Here is a 19910-nt window from a genome sequence, read left to right on the forward strand (position 1 = left end):
TAACGCTCGTGCATTAGACTGCTGTTTTAAAATTGAGATAGGACTTGATCTCACTACCTACTAATTCAAAGGGAGAATGCTACCAGCTGAGCCATGTGCTAAAAAGTGTGATCCCCATTGTAATCCTTTTTACATTGGAGAATTATGTGGATGAGCTTCAGGTTGCATACTCTCAGTTGAATAGTTGTATTTTTATGTTTTAAACTGCTTGAAGAGTGTCTCCATTCCTGATATGGATGGTGTATGCTCACTGTACATTTCTGAGTGATTTCTGCAAATATCATTATCAGTGGGGTACCAGAAGGAAAATCTGTGCCTGACTGCATTATGCTATCTCCAAACTTGTTTCAGCGTAACTTAGTCCAGTCAAATACAGCCCATTCATCCAGTTCATTCTGGTCAACAAGAGGTGGTTTGGATACCAAGTATACATTGGTAGAAGCAGAGAGTGCAAGTTGATTATTCTATCTTCATAAATGTTTATACCTCCAGCTAGTTTCTAATGGAGGTAAAAAAAAAAGTCAAATGCATTCATAAAATCAGGAAACCTATTTGTTCACGTTAGTGACCAGGGAAAATGTACTCAGTGAAGGATTTTTGGGTCTCTGGATCGTTCTTGTCATTATTTTTTATACTTTCTGTAGAGCATTGTTCTCTTTTTGGAGGCAAGCTAAAAAGAACTGGATGCAATTTTCTGCCTGAGTGAGCTGATAAATTATCCCATTAACATCAGCTGCTTGAACCTACACTCTGTGCTTCTCCTGATGTGTTCTAATACTCTGTTGATTTGTATTATGCTGTGAGTTGATATTTTTGAGGGCCAGTATGTAATACTTCAGATAGCTTCCTACTACACAATAACAACAGTATATTATGATCATGACTATTAGGTCTAAATGTAGTACTTGTCATTGTACTCAATAAATGTGCTTTCATATTAAAGGAGTGCCAATATGGCAGGTGCATGTAAATTCTGTGGTTATATAACTCTAAGATAAAAAACATAACGGTTAGAAATCTGATGGCATTGGAAAGCCTCATTCTTGCAAACTGTTGCCAAACAAAAAAGTAAGAAGCCCTGTTCTCTCTCTTTGTGGGATTGAAATCCCAAATCTCGCCTTCCGATTGAGAAGCAAATGGAGGTCAGTAGTTCAGAGTTTGAAACTCTGTTTCTCTAGGATCCTCTTGAAATTGTAGCCGTACCATTTGGTATTGAACTTTGCGCCAAATGCTAGATCTGTTTTGAGTACTAATGGACTTTGCTCCACTTAGCACAATTGGTGTAAAATATGTAAATATTAATGTTAATCTTTTCTAGATTGTTCATAAAGGCAGTGAAATAGTACAGAACCATGTACAGACATATAGAAACTCTGCTCATCATTATTCCCCACCATAATCCATGCCCATTTATCACCACCTTTGTTTTTCTTCTGGGCGGTAACTGGATGATTAGTTGGTACTGTATTTATTTCATGAGCCATCACTGTCATGGAAAGTGTGCTGTGAGCTCCCATTCTGAAACTAAGGCACTTTTACATTGAGTGCAGCTGATGGGGGAAGATCCAATCTTTGTGTTGATTGTGCAAAAGAACGGAAACAAGCGTGGCTGCTTGTTCCTGATGGCATCATGAGCCCATTTGAATATGTGGGCCTGTGATTCTCCCATTGGAGTAGCAGAGCTGGCTTTAGCAACATAGCCTGTGTCTTGTGCTTTCAACCAATGGGGCTTCCCCACAGAATAGCAGTGCAGAGACATTGTGCTCTCATGATCCAGACTGTAGAGGCACCAAATATTAAACCATCCACAGAATTTACCATCCACTAATGCAAGACATTTCAGGTTAAAGCCATGCCTTCAGTGAAACCCAAGACTTTTGTAAGATACGAACAATCCCTTATTACTAAATGCATGCTGCCTGCTTTTGGCCTGCATTTTGATTTCTTTGTGTGTAAAATCTTTGACTTTGTGACCTGTTTGGTGAATTCAATATAGTACTGACCGTAGTGGTTGAGTGCATAGTTCAGCTTGTTTTCATCTCAAGTCACCTTTATTGCAGTGACTGCCCGACATGAACAAGGATTTGAGCAGCACATACATCGGTGTTTAATAGGTTGAAACATATGTATCAGTGGGTTACTTCTATTGGTTTCTTGGTCCTGGCTGAATAAGTTGATCTCAGCAGTATGGGTGGATGCCAGGATGGTCCTCCACGGCTGGGATAGGGCAGGGTTGGAGCAGCAAAGGTTCCTGCTCCTGATTACCATCTAGTGATCCCTGTTTGTAGCCACATGGTAACTGCTGGGTGAGGATAGATAGCACTTTGGCTGCATTAGTCTCCTTTTCCTTCCCCACCTTAAAACATGATCAAATAGCTTGACTATTGACAGTCGCTGCCTCGGGTCATGAATAAAGCTTTTGAATAAAGCAGGACCTTGTTGTTCCTTGCGGACCATATTTTACTAAGAGTGACTGGTTTCAGGAGAGAATAGGAAGTGAGAAATTCAGACAGGGAAAAACAAAATCTTAAAATAAAAGCCCAGAAATTCCATAGAGTGGCAGTCACATTGGATTGCCACTCTGCTCCTCTTCACTTACCCACTCCTGGAGCTGCACATTCCCCATGCAGACTACTGACCCAGGCCTCCTTAGAAAAGTGCAGTCCAGCAGCTTCTGGAATCCTTCCAGTCCAGGGCAGCAGCATCGGGGGAAGTGAAGCCGTTCTCCCTTTTTATGGCACTAGCTGCCGCAAGCCAGGTAAGTTTAAAGGCCCCAGCCACTTTGACAGGGGAGAAGGTGAGTGTGTAAGGTGAGTGGGTCAGGAGGTGGTTCGGGATGGAGGGGGGTTTGGATGGTGGGAGGTGGTAGTCAGGGGTGGCCTGGGGGGTGTGGCGTAGCTACATGGTAGTCGGGGGTTGCGGGGGTAGTTGAGGGGGGGTCAGGGGTTAGCTGGGTGGTTGCCAGGGGATCGGGAGGGTAGCTGGGGGGATGATGTGGGTTGGGTGGTCGGGGGATTTGGACAGGTTTGGGAGGTGGTCGTCAGGGGTCGGGATTGGGGGTGTGGGGGATAGTCGGGGGTTAGGAGGGAGTTGGGTGGTTAGTCGGGGGTGAGGAGGGAGTTGGGTGGTTAGTCGGGGGTGTGGAGGGAGTTGGGTGGTTAGTCTGGGGTGTGGAGAGAGTTGGGTGGTTAGTGGTGTCAGGGGGCTTCAAGTGGTAGTCGGGAGAGGTAGGGCATTTGGGGATTGTGAGGTATTGGGTGGTAGTTAGGGGTGGGGATTAATCAGGGGTGTGAGGGGGGGTTGGGGGATCGGAGGGTGATGGGTGGTAGCTGGTTGTTGGGGGTTAGTCAGGGGCGGGGAGGGTAGTTAGGGATCCATTTGGAGGGGTGCTGGTGGGGTGTCAGTAACACAGTTACCCAGGAGTTAGAAGTAGTTTTAACCCTTCTACTTTTTGCTGGGTAACCATTCTGCACAGAGAGTCAGAACCATCTGAAATCTCCAATTTAACTCGGAGTTTCGGGTGGTTCCCTGTGCGGGTTAATTGCCCATTGGAAATTTTAACTTCCCAGTCAATTCCCATGCAGACCTTGCCTGGGGACTTCTGAAGGGTCCCCCAATGCATCTTCTGAGGTACGACCACCCCCTCCCCTTCCCTTGGGAAACGGAAGATGGTATCAAAAGTGATTCTAAGTAGAGCCAACCGTTCCAGACCTATAAGAGTGAAGTTGGCCTACAACAACCTTTGTGATTGGTCGCATATCTTCCTCGTGCCTGAAAAGCTTCATACAGGTTTAGGTCTGAAACATTAGATTATTGAGATTGTTAATGTCTGATCTCTATACTGTTGGCCTCTGAGCTGGGTTTCTCTGAGCTGAAAGCACCACAATTGCAATTAGTTTTTTTTTGCTGAGTGTTGTTAGCACCCCGATATGTGTAATTTTTAATTTACATTTCTAAGTAATTGCTCTCATGCATGATAAGGTTCTTCTGAGGTAGTTATACACAAGCTGTGTCTCCCCTCAGCAGAAGGAATATGCGGTGGTAGACTTCACTGTCTCTGTGGGTCAGCCTAAATGATGCCTGCGAAATAATTCCTGCATGGCTTCAGTCAACAATGTGGAGTTTTAAAACAAAAACAGAATCAGAAATACCTGGAAAAACTCAGCAGGTCTGGCAGCATCGGCGGAGAAGAGTACAGTTGACGTTTCGAGTCCTCATGACCCTTCAACAGAACTAAGTAAAATTAGGAAAGGGGTGAAATATAAGCTGGTTTAAGTGGGGGTTGGGGGGGGTTGGTTTGTTGGGACAAGCAGCCAGTGATAGGTGGAGATAACCAAAAGCTGTCACAGATAAAAGAAGGTGGTGATATTATCTGAAGGAATGTGCTAATTAAGAGTATATGACAGGACAGATAAGGTACAGAATATTATAGAGGATAAGTTGCTTTCTTTTCAAAATTGGGATTTTATTTTGGCAAAAATTACTAAAAGTGACCATGGGTAGGTGGGCCCTAGGACGTGGGTCCGGGTGTGCACGGGGTGAATGTGGATTGAGGTTTTCACTGGGTGAGTGTGGGAAACGTGGATGTATGGGAGTGTGGGTACGGGTGAGCCATGGATGTGAGTTCAGTGGACCATGGGCGGGTGGGTAGGATAGTGGGTGGGCTGTAGGTGGGTGTGCAAGGAAGGGTGGGTAGGATTGTGGGTGGCCATGTTTGGGTGTGGGAGGGATGGTGGGTGGGAATGTGATTGTGTGTAGGTCCTGGATGGGTGTGTAAGGGAAGTGTAAATGGATCCTGTGTTAGTATGGGAATGAGGGACCGGTGGGTGAGCTGGGCCATCAGCCATTTTCCATTGGAGCTAATCAACATTTTGTTGAGATTTTGGTTATAAATAATTAATAGATGCACATGGAAAAGTTGGCTATAATTTTGTTTTAGATGCAACATTAAAATAAAGCAAATTTTGTTGCAGCTTCCAGCTTACGGTGGAAATGTTTGATTATATGGACTGCGAGCTGAAAGTTGCTGAAAGTGGTAAGTTTTTAATCTGTATCACTTTTAGTCCACCCTTGACAGAAATGTTAATTTTGAAAATTATGTCGAAAAAGGCTGAATAGACGGTTTTTTGGAAATTTAAAGAAAAATACCCAGTAGCTTGAGCTTTCAGACAGAAATAAAACTAATTGTTTTAATGCTACATATGCATATGTTTATTGCTCTGTTTGACTGTGTCACCTTGTATTGATCTAGATTAGATAGCTTAAACTGTAACTGTTCAATCAGAAGGTACTTTGCATGTAAACTCAACTGAATCAGAGAATCATCGAAAGGTTAGAAAGAGGCCATTCAGCCTGTCGTGTCTGTGCCAGCTTTCTGCAGGAGCAATTCAGGAACACCCACTTCCCTTTTCCCAATAGCCTGCGAGTGCTTGGCCAGTTCCCATTTGAAAGACCTGATTGAATCTGTCCCTACCACAGTCTAGGACAGTGCATTCCAGATCCTAACCATTCCACCAGCCTGCCTATGACCTCTTGAAGTCTATCACTGTCTTCCTCATAGTTCAAAATAGTTCCAAGTTTTGAGTCATCTGCAAATTTTGAAATTGTGCTCTGTACACCCGAATCTAAGTCTTTAATACATATCGTGAAAAGCAGTGGTCCTAGTACTGATCTCTGGAGAACCCCACTGTATACTTCCCTCCAGTCTGAAAAATAACTAGATCCAGAAATGCCTCCTTCCTTGTTGGGCCAGAAACATACTGATCAAGAAAATTCTTTTTAAGACACTTCAGAAACCCTTCCCCCTACCTGCCCTCTGCACTATTCCTATCCCACTCCATATCAGCAGAAGTAAAGCTCCCCAATATCGCTACTCGATAGCTTTTGTACCTCTTTAATTTCCCTGCAAATTTGCTCCTTTTATCCTTCCCATTGGTTGGTGGCCTATAGAATACACTGACTAGTGTAATGGCACCTCTATTGTATCTTAGCTCCAACCAGGTAGATACGTGCTTGTCCCCTCAAGGACATCCTTTTCTCTAGCACTGTGATATTCTCCTTTATCAATACTGCCACCCCTCCTCCTCTCTTTCCTTCCCTAGCCTGAACACCTTGTATCCAGCAACACTTAATACTCAGTCCTGCCTTTTTTTGAGCTGTTATCTCCATTATTGCCACAATATCATATTCTCATGTGGCTCTCTGCACTTGCAGCTCATCAATCTTACTTACCACACTTAATGCATTTACATACATGCAACTCGCCAAGGTCACTACAACAGCACCTTCCCAGCCCACTCTTACCTGGAAGAACAAAGGCAGCAGATACATACGAACACCACCAACTGCAAATTCTCCTTGCATGGAACCATATTGCCGTTCCTTCATTATTGTTGGGTCAAAATTCTGGAACTCCCATTCCTAACAGCACTAGGGGTGTAACTATACCACATGGACTGCAGTGGTTCAAGAAAGTTACCCACCACCACCTTCTCAAGGGCAATTAGAGATGGGCATTAAATGCTAGCCCTGCCAGCAAAGCTCACATCCCTGGAATAAATTTAAAAATGCACTGTAAACCTAATTTAGACCTTACTGCATCCCCTCTTATTCTGATCCTACCTAATTCCTCACTGTTTTTTACTCTCATGCTATTTGTCATTCCTAACCCTTTGTGTACCTTGTTTCTCCTTTTCAATGCTGTATATGGTTCCCAATCCCCTGTGAGAGCGCTAATGTGCTTTGTATTCCTGATCCACTTTCAATATTGCACATTATAATAACAGTTCACAGTTTTAAAAGATAATTATGTTAGTTGTTTAACTATAATTTTCAGATCCATAAGACTTTGCTAGGATGATTTCAATGTGTTCTGAATAGTCTAAACAAACCGCCGAAGAGGTTAATTACATCTCTTTTGCGTTAACAGTCAATGGCATGCTAAACAAGATTGAATGATCCATGAGTCAATGAGAAATGCACATACTGTGTGGCATTGAGTCAAGCAAAACAGAAAGGTTTTAGGTTCCATCATTGTATATGCTGAGTTAGTGGATCTCAACTGGGCACTATTATTTTCTCTTTCCTTAGACTAGCCTGGTTTGAGAGGGAGTTGGGGAGAGAAAAGCTAGATATCTGCTTGCTGTATGGTTACCTCCAAATGGAAAATATATGGGAGGGCTGTGGAAGGAGAGCAGGACTGGGCTTGGCCACAGTTGAATAGATTTTTCACACACATCAAGGCTTATGCATGAAGGTGGCCACTTGTGATGAGGTACGAGAGGGTTGCTGATGCTTGTGGAACTGGAACCCCAGCATGACACAGGCAAGGAGGCCATTGGGCAAAAGAAAACCAGTGAGCCACTATATGACAGCAGGTAGTATGCTACATTGCTAAGGACTTAAAACCATTTTGATTTGTATGAGTATTTAAACGTGTAGGTGTTGGACAAGATCCTTTTCATCCTTCTTCTAAACTTTCTGTTTACCAGTGACTGTTTTAGGCACTACCTGTTTTTTTTTTTCTTTGAACGTAGATTACCAAGTCCCCAGTACAAAACACCAGTTTTACATCCAGGCTGCAGTTTAAAAGTCTGACCCAATCATATGGAATAGTGTGAATCTGACATAAGCTGAATGTGAGAAAGCCTGAAGTTGAGCTGCTTTCATAGCTCGTATAAAGGGAAACATGAATCTAATTTGTTTTTACAGACGTACGTAGGAAAAGGTAACCGTTGAAACCCTTTGTGTGCCTGATTGCGGGGTGGACTAAACGTACACTCAGGAACGCAAAATGGAACAATGCCACTTTTCTTTCCAGGGGCAGTTGTCCTTTAGGAGGGAATGCAAAGGTCAAGGGGTAAAAATTCAACTTGCCCAAAACGGGCCTTATCAGATGGTCCACCTGTTATACACATCAACTGATCTTCAATTCCAAATGGACTGACTATTGGGTGGTATGTATAACAGGCAGTCAATGGAACGGCTCCCAGTTTGTGGTATCCACAAGACTCATTTTACCCCAGAGGGATTTGGCTTGTTTTGAAAATGGTCACATTTCCATAATATCTGACTCCTGTGCTGTGTGTATGAGAATGGGGAAGTGAGGAAATTTAAATTAAACTCTAAAATAATGTTTAAATCTTTGTGCATCAATTTCATTAGAAAAGTGAAAGTTCTGCTGAGATATAACTGCAAGAAGTCTACAGGATCAGTGGGTAAATTTACTTTCCCCTTCACCCATCCCTGTGAACTCCTCCAGCCCTACATCTCCCACTCACTAAATTTTCTGGCCCTCGGATTCAGGTCTTCTGTATAATTTCCCCTTCCTTCATCCTGTCAATGGCACGGATTTGCTTTCAATCATTTTGGCCCCTTGCTTTAGAATTCCGTCTCTAAAATCCTTTGCCTATCCGCTTCTTCCCTCTTCTTCTTTAATACCCTCCTCAAATCCCACCTCTTTGACCAAGCTTTTAGTCAAATTTCCGAATATCCTCTTCTTTGATTTAGTGTCCATTTTTGTCTAATTATGCCACTGTGAAGTACCTTGGAATGTTTCACGATTTGAAAGGTACTATACAAATGCAGATTGTTGTTATTACAGATTGATCATCATTCTGTGCTGTGATTGGCCTCAATGTCTCTTAGGGAAAAACAAACTCATTGCTGGGAAATGTACATCAGATAAGGGCATGATTGAGTAAAATGCTGCAGGCTGCCCTTGTATAAATTACTGACTTCGGAAAATTGGTAATGTGCTTGAATCACCAAGTGCTTCAGATCTTCTGTCTCATTCACCAGTCTTTTTCAAGTAAGGAGTCTCTGAACTTTTAAAGGATCCACTTACTGCATTCTACAGTATTTTAATCACACAGAACATCTTGGGCGACTCATCCCAGATTTTCACTAAGTGCGGTAGTGGGTGTGAAAAAAGTTGTTTTATCCACCTGCCACAATAGCGGGTCTTCACCCCGTATCATCCTATTCCCGGCATATCATGCCTCATTAATAATGCATGCATGGGAAACTCTCTGGATCGCTGGCAGGGCAGCTTCTGATTCGACCGCCCCACCATCACCTCAGGCCTTCAATAATCCGGGCGTCATATTTAAAGGGCGCCCCTGCACAGAGCTAGCTCTCTCTCAGGGATCAAAAGGTGCCACAAAGTCATGGCTGCCGAAGGGAGGAAATATGCTGCCCCTAAATTTAGTGATGCCTCCCTCGGGCACCTACTGGGTGCAGTGGAGGCCTGCCATTAAGTCTTCTACCCCAGCTCTGGTGAAGACCAGCAAGCAAGGTCACCAATCCAGCATGGGAGGCAGCGGCAATGATGGTCAGTGCCAAAGCCCTGCAAGAGGATGAATAATCTCCTCTGTTCTGCCCGGGTAAGTCACCCTTCTCATCACTCTCAACTCACACACCCACAAGCCCATCACACATCCACAGGGATCTCACTCACTGCCAGTTCAAGGGACACCACCAATCACTCTCTCACACACACCTTCATCTGCCCTGTGGATTATGTCCTTATCTCGTCCATGGCACCAGTCAATACCCACACATGCCTGGCATCCTTCTCATTTGGCCTGGCCGGCGTCCTGCTTCCACTCTCCATCTGTCTTCATGCAGCACAAACCGGCACCTCAACAAAAGTGAGAGGTCACAGACTGGTGGAGGGATGCCTGACATCAAGGTCCTCACAGACTTTGAAAATAGAGTCATCCAACTGGCTGGTGAGGATCTGGACTGTTCCTGTGCTGATGGTGAGGTCAGTGGTGCTCAACCAAGTGAGGATCCAGCAGTGCAACACCCATCAGACAGCCATGCTGTGAGTGAGTTCCCTGTTCTGCAGTCCCCTGCCATGCACTAATTAATCTCTCCTTGCTTTCGCAGGCATATCTGAGAAGCAGCTGAAGGAGTCCAAAATCCAGGTTCTTGAATCAAACCCTGAAGACACCTCAGGAGAAGAATGTGATGACACCCTAATTGAAAACCCATCACAGCGCTCACCCACACCCTGCACCAGTGCAGAGACATATACCTTGGTGGGACCTAGTTCTAGAATAGCCTCAGGGTAACAATCTGGTGAGCACATCACACTGTCTGATCCACAGCAGGCGATGGTAGGGACTTCTCAGGTTTCTGGCATTCAGAGGACAGCTGGAGGCCAGAAATCTGGTGAATCTAAGTCAGATGAGGAGCCTCTGGACTCGGTCATGCCTCAGTTGCTGGGACTGCAAAGGCAAACTCAGGAACATCAGGAAGGGATGGCCGCTGCACTCCTCAGATTGCAAGGCAGGATGGAGGAGTCTACCTTCAGTCTGAGGTGATAGTGCCAGCATGCCAACGCACTGAGGTCAACACACTGGTAGGATGGTGGCCACCAGGACATTGGTCCTGCACTGCTGCACGGACTGAACTCCATCGCTGATGCCATAGTCAGCCTCCAACAATGTTAATGCGAGAGGGGTGCAGGGCAGTTTAATCTCACTCAGTGTGCTGAAGGCTGACAAGGGATCAGGTGCATTTAAAGTTTAAAGCTGCCTCTCCAATATATGACCCTGACCACAGAGCTGCCCTCAGCCAGACAGGAGTCAGATGTTCACATGGACAATGTGAAGATCTGTGGAGTGTCCTCACTGCATGTCATTGTCATCCTCCTGCAATCGAGTGACTATTAGGGCCTCCACTGTGTCTCCATGACATGAGACTGAGCACTGAGGGTATGTGCACTGCCATCAGCCACACAGGAGTCAAACGTTCACAGAGACAAGGTGAGGATGCCAGGACTGTCCTCACTGCATCTCGTCATCATCCTCCACTAACCTTGCGGCTAGGAGGGCCTCCCAAGGATGTCTGCCTCATCTGGCCAGTGCAATGGCCTCATTGCTGGTATCCTTGCATTTGAGAGCCTCATCATCATCATCATCATCCCCTTGGACAACCTCCTCATCGGAGGAGATGTGCAGCTCTGCCGTCTCCTCCTCGGCCAGATCCTTCCCACATTGCAGTGCCAGGTTGTGGATCATGCAGCAAGCAATGATGACGTGTGACACTCTCGGTGGACTGTATTGCAGTGTTCCACTGGCCCTGTCGAGGCAGCAGAACTTCATTTTCAAAATGTCAATCATTTGTTCCACCAAAGTCTAGGTCGTGGCATGAGCCTCATTTTACTGTCACTCTGCTGCAGTCTGAGGCTGCCGCATGCGTGTCATCAGCCACGTCCTCTGTGGCTGGCCCTTGTTCCCAAAGAATCAACCCTACAGCCTCTGTGGACCCTGGAAGATGTCAGGGTCAGAAGAGACCGGCTAAGGACATTGGAGTCATGGACACTCCCTCGGAATCATGCGCAGACCTGTAAGATGCGTTTGTTGTGGTTGCAGACCAGCTGAACATTCAGCAAGTGGAAGTCCTTGCAGTTGACGTAGTTGACTGATTGTTGCCATGGAGATCTAAGCACCATGTGAGTGCAGTCGATGGCACCCTGCACCTGTGGGGAAACAGAGATCTGCGCAAATCCCAGTGCTCTAGCTTCCTGGCTTTCCTGATCCTGGGCGAATGCATAAAATTCTGTACCTTCACGAATTTGGCATCTGTAACCTGGACACACTTGTGCGTGGAAGCTTACGCAATCCTGCAGAGGTCACCTGTGGAGTCTTGGATGGAGGCACTGGCGTAAAGGCTAAGCGCCGTTGTCACTTTCATGGCCATTGGCAGTGGATGCCCTTCGTGTCCCCATGGCGTCAAATCCTGTAGAAGGTGGCATATGTTCCCTAGAAATGTGCAGTCTTCAACGACACTGTTTCTCAGTCATCTGCAGAATCACAAGCACTGTCCATAGATCTAGCAAGGTGCCTATGAGTGCTGGCTCTCTGTGGATTTTCAGCTGCATGTGCAGCAGGCCCTGCAGCTCCTTCAACTTGAGGGTGGTGCTCTTCCTTTTGCCAAGCCAGGCGCCTCCGTTGCAGATTTCTCCTTCTTCTCTGCTCCCTGTAAGCCATGAGGCATACCGTTAAATCACCAGGCTCCATAATCCTGATGGTCTCTTGCAGGTTCAAAGGGAGAGATGTGTGGGTTAGCATATGTGTCTAAGAACCTCTCTTAAGCCTGAAGGCCCTTCACGCATGCAGGATGGTGCTGGCTACCACTTATATGGCCAGTGTGTAGTGCTCTCATTGACTGTTTGAAACCCCACCCACCTCCGCCCCACTCTGTTTGACCGATTGACAGCAGCTTTGGCCGCTAGACTGCATGCTGTGCTCTCAGCTCAGGCACAGGCATTCTCCTAAACCACACTGCAAGGCTGCACTGTTAGCTTGAACCATGAGGGACACTGGTCCAAACCTTAACAAAGACGTTGCAAGGGGCTGTGAGAGCCTCCGCCAGTGATTGTACCCTGGCTACCTTTCACAAGGGGATTGTACAACTTGCCCAGTCGGCAATTGTTCTGCTGCCCCCTAAAACGCACATTAATTTGCAGTCTGTGCCCGAGGGGTGAAAAGTTCTGGAGCATTTGGTGGCACTTTTATGCTTTTGCATTGCTCGAGGGCAGAAAATCTTCAGAGGCCCAACTCCAAGCAAGTCAATGGAGCTGCAGCTGAACGGTCCCAGCTGTGGAAGAGTGCTCACTTTGGACAAGCTTTTCTCAGTGCGTGGCCACTTCTCGTCATCCCCCCTACCCCGGCATGTGCTTCTGTACTTCCTTCAGTCTTTGCTACCTTGCCCTCTGACCCTGCCCCCGGCATGACCTGCACTGTAGCCCTTGCCCCAACACTGCACTGAAAGCCAGCCAGGAAAAAGTGACTTGCCTGTGCCCCCCTGGAAATGTACGACACCTTCCTTGATGTGCTTCAGACGATGCTCGTGATTGCTGTGCAAGGTTGTATGCACTCGCCTCCGAGTTCCCCTTGAAGTTCAGCTCGCCAGGTGCATGCCTCTTAAAGGCGGTTGTGAAGCACGATGTTCTGAAATCATGTCGATGTGGATGGTAAATTTGACGTGGGGGGATAATTCCAGTGAGTAGGACTTATAACAAGATGCTAAAGTATTGAAATTAGGTTTGTGACTTGTGGCAGTGGGAAACACTGCCCCGCCATTGATGGTTGGAGCGAATGATTGCAAACAAAGGCGTGAAACCGACGTTTGGCCTTCTTGCCATGTTGTCCTCACCCCCAGCCCCCACCACGATGCCCGATGCCAACGAAGCTGGAAAATTCCGGCCCTTGCTTTCAAACATGTCCTCATTTCCCGGATGCCTTTTGTGGAGATTCTTGGGGTCTAATTCTGGCAGCCTATTTTTATCTGGTTATTCCAAGAGCATTTTTAAGACTCGTTGCTTAAAGTGCAATTTTGAAGGGAAGAAAAGAAAAGGTCACTTTTAGGGAATTGGAGTAGCTCCAAGTTCCAGAATATTTATTGAATCTGACATTTAAAAATCCACAGTGAATCATTATTAAAATCTATACAGCTTGGTTGGTGTGTCATGGCTTGGTCTTGAATGATATAGAACACCAAAAGTTATTTGGGCTATCAGCTAGGGTCAATTTGCAGTTTACTCATGCTTCAGACTGCCACATTGTATGGTGTGCTCCCTCCCCCTTTCTTTAATACTTCATTTTGAATTTTCTCTTGTATTTCATTTCCCTCTCCTGAATGAACTTTGTTCTGATTGGATGCAGTTACACAAACAGTGACTGCATTCTTGTGTCCCATGGATTACACGGATGGGGGAGGCTTCTGTTATCTCATGGTTACAAAGGCAGCCACAGCCTTCGGGTGTCCATCTAACGTACTTGACGTAAAAGCCTGAACGAGCCATTCAGCCAATAAGAACGTAAGAGCTCGGCACCAAATCTTTGCTCACCAGGCGTTCACAGGCACGTGCTTCCCAAGAAGGAGCTGGCAACTAGGCTGATTGCGCTACCTTTGCGAGCATGGGATTGCGAATTCTTACAAACACATGCTACATTTTACTTAGACGTACCTATGCAATGGAACAGAAAACACACAATGTGCCAAACTGCTTTAAGTACAGGAAATCAGTGTCCAACCAAAACTGGTGCTTGTTGCTTATTGAAGGAACAGCAGGAACAGAAGATCATCTTTTTCTTCTTGTCAGGGCAGATATTAGTGGCTTGTGTACCTTTGATGCTAAATATTTAATTTTTAGTAACTTGGTTGGTCCCAGGGAGAGGTATCTAGAAATGTTTGTAACATCTTGTACACTTGGTTGTTCCTCTCATGAATAACTGAACTGTCTTGAGTGTTTGAGTGATCACTCACAGCTGCTGTGTTCAGCCCTGTCTGTCAACTCCCAATTTTAGCCTTTCAACATATTTCACTGCCGCAATTCATCCCTGCACTGGTGAACACTTAGAAAAGATCATCACTTGATCCATAGGAGCAAAGTGGTTTTCCGCAGACTGTGTGTCATAGATGGAACCCAAAGTGAATGCTAATAACCTAGCAGAGACCTGCAAAACATTTGTAGTCACTTAGTATCTTTATTGCAACAGTACTTCTTTAAATAGAGAACTTCTAGTTATTCTAGTTATCAAAACTTCTCATCTGGAAAAAACTACACAAAGCTGTCCATGTGTATGAACAGGCCCAGGAATACAAATGCAACTTTTTTCAAGGGTCTGGCCTTGTGACTTGTTCATAGTCATAGGGCGGAATGGTCCTAGATTTGCACTAAGTACACCTGCTGGCCACAATGACAGGTTTTCAGGCCATGTCATCCCAAACTGGCTGCCTTCCTTATGCATTCCCAGGAAACACGCCGTTTCCATAGCGGGCGGGCTCTCATTCACCCGCCCGCCATCACCTCGCTGCTTCATCACATCAGGCGCCATATTTTATGTCTAACCGCGCATACATCTCAGTGCTTCCAGCCCACGACTACTGCAGGGAAGATGTCCACAAAAGGCAAAAAGACTGCAGCCCCCCAGGTTTAATGATGCATCTATCATCAAAGAAAAAAGCTTTGTAATCACAGTATCGCAGTATCTATGACCAATGTCCATTACAAAGCCCTTGTTTAGGATCCATGTTTCATAGAAACATAATAACTGCTCTTGAGTTTAAAGGTCGGGATTTTTGCAACACTGGAGAGCCGCCCCCTCGTTGCAAAAATGGAGTACGAGTCTGGAAATCAAAAGCCCATAGAAATCATGTATGGGAGTACATTAAAGCTGATAGGGGCAGGTCTGAATTTTGTGGATTATTTTGGATAGCGACCTCTCCATTTTTGGTGAGGTAAAGTACCTTTGGATATGATCCCCAGTGCATTTTTGGGGGAGCTCCCAACTTGACCTCAAGTTCCCTTTTTCGGGTGGGGATGGGGGGTGTCAGGTGCCCTTTGATATTTTAAAGGTAGACATGAATGTTCGTAAAAAGTGCATAAACTCAATTTAACTATGAAGCTCACTGGAGGTGTCAAAAGTGTCAAGATGAACTGCCAAAGGGAGCTGTCAAGCTGTCAAACATTTAGAACTCCTGTCCTTTAATTCTTTGAAACAATTGTCTGGAAATTTTAAAAAAAATATAAGTAGGGTGCCTGCCATTTCACAGTGGGCTGAATTTTCAGCTTGGCTGGTGGTCATGATCAGTGGGCCAGGGGTTGGCCGGGAAACAGACCACTGGCTGCAATCGGGCGCCAACCGCGATTTCACACTGGCTGGCTAATTAATGGCCAGCTAATTAATGGCTAATTAACATGAAACGCGCACTGAAAAGCTCAGCGCTGTGGGGTTGGGCGTGCTCAGGCACTGAGAGAAAGCACCCTGAAGGCAGAGAGTTGCCTCAGCGAGCTGCAGAACTGAAAACCATGAAATAAAGTTTTGAAAATGAGAAAAAAAATGTTCAAGCATCACAATCAGGCACCCGAACATATAGATGATAGAAATGCTGTCCACAGATTTTTATCTTTTTTAAATTTAATAACAGAAACCTCATCCCACCCTTGGATGAGGTTTGACAAAAAATCCAAAGTCTGCCTGGCCGATTTGCCCATCTGCCAACTGTAAGGTTGGATGGACCATGGAAAATCAGAGATAATTGGGCCATTAATGGGCTTAATTGCCCTCTTATTCGTCAGTGGGCGTCTTCTGACTTATGTGTGTGTCTGCCGAACAAAATATCGGGCAAGCATGGGATGATGTCGGAATGCTCACCTGACGCCTTCTCATGCTATTTTACGTCCGATTGGTTCGGGTGCGTGCCTGCCCATGAGATTAAAATTCTGCCCTGTGTGATTGACAGCTCCAAGTGGTTATGGACTCTTTGAAGTGGGTCTATGAATTCCCGTGCTTGTTTTTATAAGGGATTATGCAATTGAATGAAATATTTGTTGTTATAAGGGTTAATGTAGTCGAAGAAATGTAAATGTAGTAAAAGTTTATTTTCTGCATGGGAGTGTTTTTTTTAACAAATAAAGGCTGCAATAGACAGTTTGAACTTTATTTAATCTCAGCATGGATCCTGAGGTCTGCCCAAGGTGGATACTGAGTGAGTTGGCATGGTAGATGTAGGGACAAAGAATGGTGGGTGCAAGCATGAGTTGAGACTAAGTTGGCATAGGGACTACAAAGGGCCATGGGGGTGGGTGGGGGAAAGGTTGGCATGGAGGGTATGAGGGTCCATGGGAGGGTGGATTGAAGGCATGAGATGGCATGGGTTGGCATGGATAGGGCATGGGGAGCATGTGAGGTGGTGAGGAGTTGTGAAGGGTGAAGGCTGTTGGGCTGTTTTATGTTTCTCTGTTGTTTTTAAGACTTCAACGCAGTGCCGGATCCGCATGGCAGGCCTTCCGCCCAGTCTGCCTCCACACCCGGCATCCTCCGCCCTCATTCGGGGGTCGCCTGACCCAACTCCCAGGGACCCTAACCACACTGGAATGAAAATCCAACCTCTTGGGCCACTTTCTTCCGTGTTGCATTTGCAGGGCTGGGAAATGTCCGACGCTGCGCTCCTGACCCGGGAAAGAGAATGCGGGCCTCAGTTTGTGCTGTGGCACACCCATTGGAGTTAGACAGTGTAGAAACTCTGGGGGTTACAGGCTGCTGTCATCTTCTTCATCGAGAGAATCAACACTGATGTGTTCTTCTGATTCACCTGAAAGCTTTTCTAAAACTTTTTCATTCAAATTTAGTGAATCTTTATTTTTAGCACCAAGAATAACCTTTGAATAATAAATTGTATCAAATAATTGTCCCTGCCATTTTGCTACATTGAACCAATTCCACCATCTCATCTCCCCTCCTATTGCATTCCCATCCCATGTCAATCCATCATTCCCATGCATTCTTTCTCATGCTATCCCCATCCCATTCCTCCCATCCCTCCCAAGCTATGCCCATTCCGTTCTTGTCATCTCCATCCCTCCCATCAATCACATCCCATCCCTCGCAGAAACAACCTGCCCAGCCAAGCCAACTTTGTTGCTGGGCTCCCCTTACCTAGTCTTTCTGTTCTCCACCAATACGTGCCACACCCACTCCCCCACCCCAACCAACTTGCTGCTTCTGCGACCAACCAGTGGCAGCTGAACGTGTATCACCCGCTCCACTCCTCCACATGCCTCATATGCCTCCACATGTCCCAGACATCGCCCAGCAACAAAAGCGCCCCCTAAACTGATCACTCAAAACAGATTGGAAGACAAAATCTTGTTATAGATGGTATTCGGTGTTTTCTGAGCACTTCATTTAGTTGAACTAGTTTGAAGTGCAGTGTTCATTGGCTAGGTACATGACCATTCCAGCTGGAATCCTACAGTGAAAGGACAGTCCCCTAAAAGGATGCATTTCAAGTGACAAAAGCAACTAAATCTGTAAAAATATAAATGTAGTGGAACTCTACAAGCAAAATTCATTCAACTTGAATGAAAAATGCACCCAGTGTGGCTTTGTAATTAAAGACTATGGACAAGCTTGTATGTACATAACTGACCCTTAACCTTCCACTTTTTGTGCTTAATCTCAGTACTGTAGCAGTCCATTGCTGGTTGCAACCAGAACTGACCTGATGGCCTGTGCTCCTTTACAATGCAGTCAGACCTAGCTGCAGCTCAGCCACAAATGACAAGTGTTTTCATCCTATCCACAAAGGCAAGGATCCAACTTCTGACCCTATGGCTGCTGCGTTTCAAACGGGCCATTTTGTTTGATGTGACGAGCCGTGGCAAAAAATGCAGCAAATGCTGATATCAGACATCCAAGAAATACATAATAAAAATCATACAAATGCAAACCCAGCCATTTTCTATTTTGAATTTGCTGACTCATGGTGCGCAGGAGCTGCAGTCACTGACACACCAGCTAGTGGGAACCTGGAAAGGGATGTTTGAGATGAAGGTTGGGGTGGGGGGTTGGAAAGACAAATGAATGTCGGAATTGTAAGTCTCATGTAGCTCTAACATTAATTGACAGTACTAAATCGATATTAGTCATGAACCTGATCTGGTTTATGAATTATCTTGGAGTTGTTCTTACAGGCTGGATATAAAAATGGAAGTGGTACTCAGAGTGTTTGTAATTGCTTTCCATATTGTCAACCATGCATACTGTTATCAACGTGTAAATTGGCCAGCAAGTTCAGGGATTGAGAGATCTGCTGTGAGTTACTGCTTGATTTACGCACATGTAGCCCTGAGCTTCCCTGTTATTTTTTAAAGAACTTATTGAATTTGCACATTAAACTCGTCACAGAATGTTAAAACTTGGTAATTAAAAGGGTACTTGTGCCAATAGTGACATGATAATAGTTAATGCAATGCCAATTAACATCTCTCCCTGGTCAGAAATTGAACACTTTTAGTTGTGGAGTCTCATTCCTTCAGGTGAGATTTTGTTCCTGGAGATTTTGAAAATGTCAAGTTTAAATTTTTCTACTTTTCCTTCTTGTCTCTTTTTTTCTCTTTCTCAGTACAATCTTTCTTCCACTCTTTATTTCGCTTCCTGTATCTGAATTGACTCCAATCCACCCACCTTCTCTGCCATTCCTTGGTTTCTTACTTAATCCTTAAATCTCATTAGTTAAGGTGGCAAACTGTTAGTCCAGCAGGATCCCAGATATCCCATTGCCCTCATCTCAGCATTATCAGCTCACAATTCCAGCAAAACATAACAGAACTGGAGGATGTAATAACCGTCCAACTAAAGCAAGATTTGTGTAAGGCCCAAACTACTGCTGCCAGCTTGGGGAATCTAGCAAGTTGCCATAATTATGGAAGACCTTGGGCAGGATTTTCCAGTCCCGCCCGCCCTGGGACCAGAAATTCCTGCCCGAAATCAACGGACCGTTTGCTGCTTCATCAAATTTTCCATCCTGCCCACGACGATTCCTGTGGTGGGCGGGTGGGACCGGAAAATCCCGCCCATGTCTGGTTGCAACAGTGTGGTATTTACTCAACAGGAGAAAAGCTTGTGACATTCCAGATTATAGCTATAATGTGGAAAAAGCACTGAAAGGAATTATTTTTAAAACAATCGTCATCATGACCTATGTTACAGAACTTCAGGCACCTGAAGGAGTTAATCTCAGCTGTTTTCCCATTTCTTCTTTACTTGCATAACAGACCGAAGTATAAGAGCAAGAAGACCTGATCCATATTTTCATTATTCGCTTGAAAACTCAGAACTACCTTGTTTGTAAAATTGTTAGTGATCATTATTAACCTATTTGGAGTAAGATGTTCTTCAGTCCCACTAATCAATGTTCACAGATAGAAGTGATTGTAAATTAGACTATTCTCTCTAAATTCTCCGGATATGCCATCAAATCACTTTTTATTACCCTGTACTTATGGATCTATTACAACTGTGTGCTTTCACTGTACTAAACTTTTTATTGAGCTACAATTTACTAAAATATTTTATTTGCAGGAAAATGTTCTTGGCAAGGAAGGGCGC

The 19910-nt window shown here is 45.1% G+C and overlaps 1 protein-coding gene across 1 annotated transcript in view; it reads left to right on the plus strand.

Annotated features, from left to right (window-relative positions):
* The window catches only part of LOC121286439 (huntingtin-interacting protein 1-related protein-like), a 173738-nt gene that overhangs the window by 82490 nt on the left and 71338 nt on the right, over positions 1–19910 (plus strand). The window contains exon 7 of the mRNA XM_041203557.1: positions 4974–5035. Coding sequence (XP_041059491.1) covers positions 4974–5035 — 62 coding nt within the window. The remainder of the gene's footprint in view (positions 1–4973; positions 5036–19910) is intronic.

Source organism: Carcharodon carcharias, chromosome 13 (assembly GCF_017639515.1).
Source record: "Carcharodon carcharias isolate sCarCar2 chromosome 13, sCarCar2.pri, whole genome shotgun sequence".
In the NCBI taxonomy this organism is placed as follows: Eukaryota; Metazoa; Chordata; class Chondrichthyes; order Lamniformes; family Lamnidae; genus Carcharodon; species Carcharodon carcharias.